This window comes from Adelges cooleyi, unplaced genomic scaffold (genome assembly GCF_023614345.1).
Source record: "Adelges cooleyi isolate 19-005CV unplaced genomic scaffold, UGA_ACOO_1.1 ACOO_flye_CR_arks_rails_tigmint_CR_PRNA_117, whole genome shotgun sequence".
NCBI classification, from domain to species: domain Eukaryota; kingdom Metazoa; phylum Arthropoda; class Insecta; order Hemiptera; family Adelgidae; genus Adelges; species Adelges cooleyi.
The window spans coordinates 142455-155233 of record NW_026095770.1 but is presented as its reverse complement, the minus strand read 5'-3'; the positions used below and the strand labels follow the sequence as shown (position 1 = coordinate 155233).

Sequence of the window (12779 nt, the reverse complement as noted above, 5' to 3'; positions counted from 1 at the left end):
ATACCATACAGACACTATTTATTTGAGCATATTTTGCATAAAAATATGTTTTTGCATATGCAACTGCATATTGCGTATTTTTTGTGTATATATAATAAAATAAGCATTTTAAAATTTTAAAATTGTTGCCTATTGAATAATAATAATAATAATAATTTAATAATTTACAGAAACAGTATCGAGCTTAACACGTTCGCCACCACCGGCTCCCTGGATAGCCAGTTTGTTATGAGTGTTATGACTACACAGGCCGCCGGCTTCACGTGGAGCCAGTGGTCATTTTAAAATTGAAAAATTGGCCACCGGCAACATGTAAGTGCATTTTAAGTGACAGCAAAAGTAACAGTCGGACTCCGATAACCAGAGTAATCGGGGAGGAGAGGAGATTAGTACGTTTGGGGACAAGCTAACCAGCGTATATGAGGTGATTTACAGAGCTGTTCACGCGTATGGGGACGATGGACAAATGTATACGTGGACAAAATGTCATAATCACCGGACAAAACGCGGCGATTGCGGGTCTTCGTCGGGAAGTAACCGACCTCCAGAAAGAATTGTCCGGAGAGAGAGACGTTCCCCGAGGAAATGTACGGTTAGAAGCGAACGCGCGTGACTTCCGGCGAAAACTACCGGAGAACCGAAACCTTCGGCGAAAACAACCGAAGAGACGCGTCCTTCGGTTAGGTTAGGTTAATAAATAATATTAATTAAATATTATTTATTTAATTAATTAATATTAATAGTTTGAATTTGAAAGAAAACTAAGTGAAAGGACATTCAGATCAAGTGTTGTAAGTTAATCGTAATATATAGTTTAATAACATAATATTGTACCTTAATGTTTTTTTAATTATTTTTTTAGATGTATTGCTTTTAAAATTATGTTTATTTATTCATTTTTTTTTTTAAATTTTAGATAGCTGAAATCAAACGCTTTTCGAAAAAAACAGTTAACTTTAACAGTTCGAGAAGTATTAAGGCAGGTTTTTTAAGATGAACTACTGAAAAATTATAGTTGTGTTGGCCAAAAAGGAAAAAAAGTGTTTAGCAGTTTAGCAACATGCACTATGATTATATACTATTTTTAATAGTATAATAAATAATGTCCAACATTTATTATTTGCTTACATTTTAATAAAAATGTGTACTAATATGCTTGAAAAGTAATGGTACGGTGTATTAATATTTAATTATTTGTACCTACCAATAATTTAAACAGGGTAAATGTCCTGCAAAACAAAACAAATGTAAGGGTTGGTTAACAAATTGACAGTGGAATCTAACCAGCTATTGCGCTAGTACAATATTGAATGCCTGATACCATTAAGACTTATATGTCAACACCTATAGAAGTTACTTAATACTTTTTAAGTAAACTGATTTTTTTAAAATAATTATTGCACTTTGTTTTACAGAATCTATCAAAAATATGAAAAACCACAAAGAAGCCACTAATGACAAAATTGCAGGTTCTATAAAAACGCATTTGTCTGGTGCGCTATCTCGACTTGTGGAAAAAAAAAATGTAAAATATAAAATGTAAAATTATATTAACATGTATTATGTATTTGAACAAAATTGTTATTTAAAATAAAAAGAAGATTTGTTTTGTTTTATGTATTATATTGTCATTATTTGTTCATATAATAATCTTTCTATAACCTAGTTAATTCATTAATTCATCTATCCATAATTTGAAAAAATTAAATAGAGTGACTGCAGTCTACACATTCAATTGTTGTGAATTTAATTAATATAATTTACAACAATTATTATTTTAAATAAAACAAGATAAATGGTCATTCTCTGTATACAAAAATAGCGTTATTAAAATATTATAAAAAGTATGCTATAATGTAAATATAATATTTTCTTTACATTATTATGTTAACGTTATTATATTATTTTAACATTATAAACGATATATTACAAGAGTAATATTATAATTATGGTAGAAATATTATTAAAATTTGATTGCGGTGGGCAAATAATATTACTCAAATATTAATGTTGCCTTTAAGATATGAAGAAATAATATTAATGTAATATTTCTCACTACAGTCGTAATATTTAAATGACGTTTTATTATTATGTTTTTGCTATCTGGGATATGATAGTACGTTTTTATAGACCTCTCCGTCCCCACTATGCCCCAACCCTAATGTACTGGCTTTTTTTTATTTATGGTAGATGACACTTACACTTTGCCGGCATTGTCCGAAGAGTATCTCACTACAAGTAAGACTATAAACTACAATTTACTATGTTTAATAGGTTACTGTTTTTAACTTGACCTCTTAAATTTAATTAATTAAGGCGAAAATATCAAATTTTAATACTGAAAATGAAGATTTTTCTGACTTTGATGATTATGTAGAGGACCCTGATTATAATTCATTACACATTTTAAATCAGTCCCACGTCTGAAGGTAGGTCATAATAGTCTACAACATTTCTATATTTGAATGGGTATACCAATTAAGTATTATAATATTTTCGATTTTGTAGAATCGGTGGAACCAGTCATTGTTGGTGAAGAGCATGTACATCCAGATATTTTTAGGGAATCTCCTTGCTGGTATTACAGTTATAGATAATAAATTGTTTTTTCGTTACTCTCGCAACGACCAACTCGTTTTAATACACAAGTGTGCGTAGCTGTTTCGCGTCAACATGCAAAATTGAAAATATAATTTATGATTTAACAATATTTTGAAGTGTTTAATATAAAATTTTAAAAATTGCTATTGAGTACATAATTGTATATATATAGAACATGGCAGCGAAATCTGGGAAAAACCCGAAATCCGTCCCAGCGGTGCAATCTGTCAATAAAAGTGTAGCTGAAATGGACAGTCGTAAACGCAGCCTTCCTGTTATTGACGATTTTGACTTTTACGCCCAACTGGCCAAATTGATGATCCTCAGGAAGGACGACACCGAAGGTGCGGATGATAAATTACCCTTGCATTTTAACCGAGTAGTAGAAAGGTGTAGTTCAAGGACTTTTATTGACCTAATGGGATTGGTAGAAATTTACCGACTTAACAAGAAGTGATTTTGTAAAGACACAATTTTTAATGACATAATTTAACCGAAAACAAGTTTTTCAACATACCTACACAACTTCTCTAAGTAAATTTGTTTTATCTGTATTTTATGTATTTTACAATTTTCAAAAGAAATATTAAATAAAGGCATTAATGATCATTTTTTAGAACACATTGAAATTATAACTTTCATTTTTTTCTTGTAAAATTATACAAAAATCACTTGTAATTTTTGGTTTTTATTACTTACTGCTTATTTAATTATTCTTACAAATTTTATACATAAAAATCAGTATGATACGGATGTTAAGAAACTTAATTAGATACATTTAATTCACTTACACTGATTGTATTGATATTAATTTAGTGATCAGTTGTACAGTATATTTAATCTGTTCATCTGTCTCAATACAAATACATTAATTAGATGATAAATACGACACATGATTAATTGATTTTTCTCATCGTTTATTTTAAATATTGAGTAAATTGAACTACCGATTTCTACCAACGCATCCCATTATGTTTGTTTTAAAGGCATTTTTCCAAATTCCGAGGGAGAATGAGTGTGCTTTTTCACATGTCTTTCTTCGTTAATTGTCTTTTATGATTTTGTATACTTAATAGTCGTTTTGAAATTTTTAACATGATTATGTTTTATAGCTGGGAGTCAGTCCAAAATGTTGTTAACACTTCTCTGTCCCATTTTTTACCTACAACGTTTTGACCTATGTGCCTTATTATCTCTTATCACTCTTTTTTTTATTAAATGTATTCTTTTCTTTATTCTCCTTACTATCAGGTGAATAGTAGTTTCCACCTCCTCTTGCCGCTGCTAGCTGTTTAATCCGGCCACACTCCTTTCGCTTTGGCCGGCTACCGCATGACTTGATTTTTATTTTCGTTATTAGTAGTTTCTTGTTGTGTTCCCGGTTCTATTTGGTCCCAGGTTTCCTTTGAAAGAGAAAATTTCGTCTCTCTAAAATTGGTATCGTTTATTACCTTAGCCTAAGACGGTTTTTCTTTACAGTGGCGTCTAAATACTCGACGTGGTTGAAAGCCCTGAAAAATCACACCAACAACGAGACCAAGCGAGCCTATGTCAAGCTGCTCGTGATGAGTTTGCAACATCCCGAGTCGGTGTGCCCGTTCAACGAGTACCCGCCCGCCGTCATCGATCCTCTGGACTGCACATTGATGGACAAAGCTATAACTATAATTCAATCCGCTGACCCCTCTTGCAAAGGAGTAGTGTTGAATCCACCTGTCATATCGGCTGTGTCGGAAGACAGGTGCCAGTACGCGGCATCGCAAGTAGTTCCCAAGGTGGGCATTCAGTGTTATTATGCCAGAGCTGACTATCCTTTGAGTGATTGGAATTTTTCGTATGCGTCGACAAAACCGCCGAAACCAATGCACGCTTCTCCTCTGGACTGGGAACGTTCCCTGGCCGGTATTTTCAGAAAACCCATCTCGACCGCGTCCGGGTAAATGTGTGAATGGATAATATTATATTGTATGTAGAAACAAAAAGAACAGTGCATGATCACCACGCGCGTTTGAAGTGAAACTTGAAGGAATAGGATATTTATTGTTAAAAAGTAGGAGCATCTTTTAAAAAATCACATACAATGTATTCGGATTACCTTTTTAAGGTATTGGGAGTGGAGGAGAAGAGATAGACATGATATGGCCATAAAGGTAAATCGATAATCCCGAACAATTGATAAGAGTTTATTGATAACTGAATCAGCCAATAAGACATTTTTCGCGCCCCCCTTCCTGACCGTTTCACTTTATGGTATGCTTCAATTTTCAACTTACTCTACCGCGATACAAGAAGTTTCACTTTAATAACAACTCTCAAAATGCTTTTTAATTGTAAAATATGTTTTCCATCCAGTCTCTATCAAGTATCAACCACTATCCTTAAAACTAATATGTATTAGCAGCTCGTCATCCTCTATTAAGAGTTTGGCATTATAAATTTGTTGATAGTTTATTTGAATAATTGTATTTTTGCTTTTAGAATTTGGCCAATTTAAGTCGGTTAGATGATATCATTAAAACTAAAAGTACTTTAAAAAAATATTTATTTTTTTATTCAAACTAATACGTCATTTGATTTGTTGTAGATGTTATTTGTTATTTAATCAAATGTTGCCAAACTCCGCTCATCAATCACTAAGTTAATAACTCAAATCAGACGATTCCCTTATCATAATATATAATATATATTATCTCTAACCCAGCCTTTTTCTCCAGAAATATTTTTCTTATTCATGTCCTATCAATTCAATCTCCAAAATTTCTCCCCTCTCTTAGTTTCGATTTTAATTGTGGTTGTAACAGCAATAATTTTAAAAAATCCTTTGTCCAAATTTATGTTGAACGAACCTAAAATTATTACAGGAACGCATACAACATCGATACAATATCAACCATGACAGCCGAATCGAAACACGTCAAATTGTCAGTAGGCAGTTTTTCTATATTATTATTTACCGTTATCTAGTTGTAAAAAAAACAATTAAACCATATATTTTTTAGTGCTCTGAAAGACGCGAATGAAGCGTGCAAAATAATCAACGTCTTGTTCCCGGAGAGCATCGACTTAGGCACAAACGTATTCAAATGGAACGACAAAAGTCTGTTGACGGGCGAAAGTATACCCGGCACAGAATTATGTATCGATTGGTAAACAACGTTTAATTTTATTAGAAAAATACATGAACTAAAACATGTTTTATTAAACAATGGCAAATAGAATTGTATGAAATTATTTACAAATGTAAATAATCTCTTAATCTGTTGTCTTTTCTTCTTTCTCCAATACTTCCCAAAGTACCCCCCAAAAGTTCCAATTATTTATGTTTTTAATTAAAGTGTTTTATTTTGCCGAACTCTGGAGTATGATTGTGGCCTCGGGGACTTTAAATCCACTGAAGACTAACCACTTATTGCGGGAAAGGTAATAAAATGTATACTTACTGCAGGATGGTTCACGAACACGAGAAAACGCAATTGGAGATCGACGAAGACATTCTGAGATCGTTTGACAAATTGTATCCAGGAAATTTCCGCTTGATAGCTAATCCAGAATTATTGGAGGGAATATACAAGAAATTGCAGTGCGCCAGTGAAAATTGTGGGTTGTATTTTTGCTGATTTTTATCGAACAATTCACATCATTTTTAAATTCTCTCAAGTGAATTGGATGGACAACCAGTGTAAGAAAAATGAAGCGCCTCCACCCAGACAGTGTGCAGGCAACGATCAAGGTCCAGTCTTGAAATACTTTAGACAAGTCAAAAGAAGTCATTGGGACATCGACTTTATGTCGACCGAACAACCCGAAGAATCGATAACAGATTTGTCAGAAATGGATGACACAAAGGAGTTAAATGATTGTAAAATATCTCCAGCAGATTCTTTGGTGTCATTACGTTTCACGCCGACTAAAAAAATGGAAGAAGCCGAAAGGTATGTCGGTCGTGTCGGGTAGTCGTGGCTCTCAAATCATGTTTTAATATAACCATTTTTTTCCAAGTAGACTTACGAGTACAGACTTAACACCGACAATACTGTCGTTCGCCGAAGCAGCAAAATTTTTCAACGCTGTAGCAAATAAGGCAGAAATTACCATTAAAGAAGTCAATAACTGGGTGAAAGACAAAGAGAAACAAAAATAATCTATACTATATAGAAAACGTATGGTTGTAAAATTATATTGAAATTGTCATTCTTGTCTCTTAAAAATAAATATCAGTAGCTATAATAGCTATGCATAACGATGATATCTATAGTTAGTCTATATTTTAAAAGGATTTGTTTACAAATTATATGTTATTATTATTTTTACAAAGAACACACTTTTATAGATTGAACAAATTGTTTTCAATTTCTATCTAGCAAAGAGTAATTAAACTCGTAAAGCAATAATGAAATTACTATAAAATACTACAATGCATTTTAAGAACTATAAAAAAATATATATATGTAAAATTGCAAACATTGAACCCAATATTTTAAACACGGATGTGGTAAGCAAGGGCCTTAACTAAAATAAAATATTATTTAATTAACTATACAATGACATTCTATTTAAAAACAATAAAAAAATTAACCAATTTTGCAAAATCATTAATACTATTAATTTGACGCATTGATTTAATCCGTTGACGCCACTAAGGGGCTTCCCCCCCCCCACCAAAAACAGTAATATAGCCCTCCCAATTTTTTTTCTTACAATATAGTCTATCTTAAAGTAAACAACAATTGAAATTTAATCCTAGAATAGAAATGTACGTAATTATTACGTACATTCTATATTCAATAAGTAGTAACACTGTATGTATGGTTTATAATAAATTGAAATTCTTGATATGCTGTTTCTAGTTAGTTGACATCAATATTAGATAATCATTTTTTATATCTATCATTTCATTTCGTGCACAAATTTATCTTTGAAAACATCACGTAACTTTTACGTATTGTTACTATCAAACGTAAACATGTATACGTGAAAAAATCGTAAAGTTACCGATACACGTAAAATCGTTTTCTATTATCAACTTTGTTATTTTTTCGTACATCAAGTTTTATTTTATAATTTTATATGCAGAGATAATGATATAGATATTACCCGGGTGCTAAATCAATTGTCAGACAGTGAAAGTAAATTAGAGAAGGAAAATTCAACAGAAGAAGATGATATTGATCAGTGGTTTTCAACCATTTCGACAACACGGCACCCAATGTCTTTAACATTTATGCTGAGAAAGTATTTAGCGATTCTGTCCTTCTTTTTCTTCTTCTTCTCAGCTTACCTGTCCATTAAGGACCATTGCTGCCTTCAACATGTCTCTCCATCTCTCTCTATTATAAGTCGTCTCATATGTCACATTCTGGTCTATAGCTTTTAGGTCTTTGGCAATTACATCGATCCACCGGGTCCTGGGTCTTCCAAGGGGTCTTTTTCTGTTCATTTTTTCTACGAGTACTTTTTTTATTAATTGGTCATCCGCTCTCCAAGTTTGTCCAAACCACTCTAGTCGTTTATTCCTGATAAAAGCTAGAATGCTTGGTATGTTGTATAATTTCGGTAGTTCTTCGTTTTCTTCTGTCGTACGTATTTGTTTCTAGTTTGAAGCATGGCTAGAATAATATCAAAGATGAATTAAAAAAAGCGTTTAATAGAGTAACCCGTAAAAACACGCTAAAATAAAAAACACTGGAAGGGAAAAAAAAGTCTGCTTTAACTCAATTGGCCTATGGAATAAATCATATTCAATTAGTGCAGAGAAACAACAATGATTTTAAGGATAGTTTGAATAACGGCATAAACAGGCATAATAATGGTAGTTATAACATTAATAGTTATGATGATGATCGTAATATTACTAAAAAAATCTATACAATCAACAAGGGTATAATAGTATAAATCCTAATGGTAGTAATTATAATGGCAGGTCTAATGACAATAGTCAAAGACCACCCCTGTTATTAGAAAATAAAAGTAGCTGTGTTATGAATAGCAAAAATAGTGTAAGTAATATAATATAATAACCTAGTAATTAGAGGTATTTTAAATAACATAGGTTATAAGTCTACTATTGACTCAGGAGTAAGCGTAAGCGTTATTAATGAATCTGTACGTACAAAAAATCAATATATTACTTTATTTAGGCGAACAAAGTTATACACAGCAAATGGTTCGCAACTACATTTTGTAGGAAAAACAAATATTATAGTGTATTTTTGTTAATGTGCCGTTCGAAATAGAATGTGCAGTGGTGAAAAATTTGAAAGGTAATATAATATAATCTTATAGTCTTTTAGGCATGGATTTTTTAACAATCTAAGATGGTAAACCAATTTAAGTAAATTGCAGTTATCTTTTCGCGTAAACGATAACGAGATAGTTATTATTTTTTTGAAATAAACATTTAGTATTAACACAATTAGAATAATAACTATAATATGTAAAGGACTCACAATAATATGAGTAATAGGAGTAGCCATAATAATTATCGTGACATTATAGATAATGAAAGTGTATTGGAAAGGTTTTCACATTTTGAAATTAATTGAACCCACAAATAACAACGAGTTTAAGAATTACAAAAAAAGATATTCTGATGGAGGAACTAGATCAACTATTAAAAGTTTTCCCTGGAGTATGTATTCGAACAAGAGAGATTACAAAATTAATTAATAATTATTTACAATAACAACGACAAATATCTTCCGCCTAAGGATTTGCTGGATTTTATTATTAAAGGTAGGAACATAATATATTATATTTAGTTGATCACTTTTTTTTTTTTAAATGTATATTTAATTATTAAGGGTGCCCGGTAAACTAGATTTATACCAAATTATTTAATCATGTTTGTGCTATTTTACATTTTAGCTCAGTTACAAGAAGTGTACGTGGAACTTACAAAATTGTTACAATTTGTATTGTGTATTCCCGTAACGTCGGCTTCTAGTGAAAGAAGTATGAGTACTTTAAAAGTAATCAAGACTTTCCTAAGAAATACAATGAACAACGATCGATTTATAAATGTCTGTACTATGGCTATTGAGAAAATAATGTTGAGCGAATTGGCAAGTGATCCAACATTCATTGACAATGTAATTGATTTTTTTTCTCAATCAAAAAACAGAAAAATTGATTTAGCCTATAAATTAATATAGATTTTTTTTTTAAAATTTTTTTTGTTAATTAGCGGTTTGCTTACAACATTTGCACTGTAATGTTTCATTTTTAATATACTTAATTGGTTAGAAAACTTGTACGTTTTCTAAAATACCCATGCATATGTTTAGTTTCTAGTTTTTGAACATTTATTTTTTACAGTATAGATAAAATAAAATAGACAGGGGTCCAATGGGGTGAAGTTCCCTTGTCAAGTCACGTAACACAATTTTTTTTCAAAGTCTCCCCAATCAATTAGTCTTGAGTGGCACGTTGGATTTAAGCATCAAGCAGAAAAGATGCAATCTAATATTTAATTTTTTGTTTGAGGTGATGTCCCCAGTTTAGACGTATGTCCAGTATTAAACCAAGATATTTTGTTTCATTATCGAGTGGTGATAACTGAGGAAAAAAAATAACATCATTTTGTTGTTTTTAAGTGTTGCAGCACCACACGATGAAAAATGGAAAAGGTGTTAAAATAATTTTTTTCCTTCACGAGCTCAATATTTTTGAGAAAAGGCCTCTAATATACCTTTACCTCCTCAGCCTGTATCTTAGCCGTCTATTTTTATGAACATTCTGAAATTTTAAAAGATATTATTTTGTGCCTAAACAAGGATGATGTTACATCAATTGAAAAAACACAAGATCTCCTTAACAATCGTTATGAAACTTAATTTAATTTATATTTATGCAAATTTTGGTACTTAGCCTAATTCGATCACTCGAATTACAAATTGTAAAAAAAGTAGAAAATAAAATTCAATAAGATAAAAATATAATTGGACAGGAGATTAAAAAAAAAATTAAATCACTGCTAGAAAAAATGCGATAATCGATAACCGATAGTCGCTGTTTATTTAATATAAAAAAACCAGTACAGTGGGGTCGGGGTATAGTGGGGACGGAGCATAGTTGAGTCGGGGCATAGTGGGAACGGGGAGGTCACAGGTTTACAGGAATTTTTAAATCTGAAAGTGATAAAATCACTTTCGAAAAAACGCTTCGATGCAAATCGGTTGTTAGTATTTTCAAGCCAGTGCAGTCCAAACCAAGCACAGTATAAACCAGCAAAGTTAGAAAGTTTTAAATGAAGGTTCTGTATTTACAAATGAGCATCAAACCATTTATTTGAAAGTGATTTTATTCAATTTTATCACTTTTATTTATAATAATTCCTGTGGACCTGTGACCTCTCCGTTTCCTCATTGCTATGATTACATTATGCCTATACTCTACTGTACTAGTCATCTCGGATAAAACTATATTCACCATGTAATATGTGCTATACAAAATGTTACACACAAAATAATATTATATATAAATCATTTATACTAATTGTAATATTACAAAAATCTCTACAAAGTCTATACATGTTAAGCCTATAATTTTCGATAGTAATATAATATTGATATTGTCTACAAAAAGTTTAGTCATGTTTGTCTTGTAAATCTATTGTGGTTTATCGTAACATACAAGTTGACATCATATTTTACACTAGTCTACGTATGTAAAGGTGTTTTTAAATATGTATATTATACCAAACTGTGTATTCAATTGTCAAGAACAAATAAAGAAACAAAAAAACACGGTACCGCCTAGACTACCTACAAAAGCTATGCATGTGAGCACCAAGAAATAATATGTTTTAAAATTGTAATACAATTGACCTAATTTTAAAGGAATAACATATCGTGATATCGTGTGGGCTTTTTTTTTATCTGTATACACTGTAACTTAAAAACTTTTAAGGTTTTTTTTTGTTTTTTTCAAATTTCGTCTGTGAAGAAGCAAACTTTTTCAACTTTTACCTCCCCAAAGTACCAACTAGATAAAATTTGTGATTTATAGAGTTGCTATTCGAAGGAATTGGTCCAGTATTAAAAAAGTTACAGTGTATACAAATAAAAAAAAAGCCCACATCAGAGTAAAACCAATACCTTCTCGCTTTGCATCGAAGCTAAAACAGTTAGTAGTAGTAGTAAAAAAACAGTTTTACAGACTCTATTTGGCTTGTTAAGACTTTGTGTGAGTTAGTTATATCATTTATGAGTTAATAGACTTGTATTAACTGATCAGTACCAACCGACATTTTGGCTTTCCGTACTTTCAATCTACTACATTAGCGGCGACTGTTTGAGTTTACATTATAGTACACAAAAGAAAGATTTTATGATATATTGGGCCAGTTAAAATTAAGTACAACGATTATTCTTGTAATATTGAAGTATACATATTTTCAAAACATATTATATAGTAGGTACACAATACATAATATCAAATATTACGTAATACACTACTATTTTTAGTCATCATCGTCAGTACCCCGGTCTATCTTCGACAAAATCCGTTGCATCTTCGACAAAACCTGATCCAGCTTCGTCAGTACCCTCTTCATCTTCGCCAATACTCTCTTCATCTTCGGCATAATCCTCTTCATCTTCGACAACAGCCTCATCTACAGTATCTTAAATTTAAGTTTACTTTAAGTTGTCCGTTTTTAAGAAGTTTTGTATAGGCAATATTGACAAAAAAAAAGGTTTCAAGGTATTATTTATGATTTAAAAATTTTTTCTTATGAGTATAAAAGCCATTTCAGTTAACATGTTTTATCAACATGTTATATTGTAAAAATAAACAAAACTGACCGGTTCAGGGGGGGATTATTTGTTCGACGAAGACACAAAAAATGCACAACATCAGTTTAAACGGATAAATGTTATAAACAAAAATGGACTGTAACTAAATCTATTTAACTAATCGTATTTCCACTCAGATAATAAAATAAACAATTTTGGATTCTACATATTTTTGCATCTGAAAGGCAAATTTGTTCAAAGCATATAAATTGGCTTGTGTTATATTGGAAAGCGACATTACGTTGAAAATGATTTTCACAAAATGTTGTGTACTCTTTGTAATTATTTTCATGATCCAACACGAGCCGCTGTTGTGCGAAGATGTCGAACAGGTCGAGCATGGGAAACTAGTAACACAGTGGAAGCAAGTGAGTTCATTTAAAA

At 31.3% G+C, this 12779-nt stretch overlaps 1 protein-coding gene across 1 annotated transcript; it reads left to right on the top strand.

Annotated features, from left to right (window-relative positions):
• The first annotated feature begins 2776 nt into the window (after positions 1-2776).
• On the top strand, positions 2777-6742 carry LOC126847689 (uncharacterized). Its single transcript, XM_050588067.1, has 7 exons — positions 2777-2945; positions 4081-4537; positions 5463-5522; positions 5601-5747; positions 6047-6198; positions 6260-6533; positions 6601-6742. Exons 1-7 carry the CDS (start codon positions 2777-2779, stop codon positions 6740-6742), a joined length of 1401 nt encoding a protein of 466 aa, XP_050444024.1.
• The last annotated feature ends 6037 nt before the right edge of the window (positions 6743-12779 follow it).

Coding starts and splice junctions, on each gene's coding strand:
- LOC126847689 (XM_050588067.1), top strand. CDS start 2,777: ATGGCAGCGAAATCTGGGAAAAACCCGAAATCCGTCCCAGCGGTGCAA. Junction 5,523..5,600: donor GAATCGAAACACGTCAAATT/GTCAGTAGGCAG, acceptor TATATTTTTTAG/TGCTCTGAAAGACGCGAATG. Junction 6,534..6,600: donor AAAATGGAAGAAGCCGAAAG/GTATGTCGGTCG, acceptor TTTTTTTCCAAG/TAGACTTACGAGTACAGACT.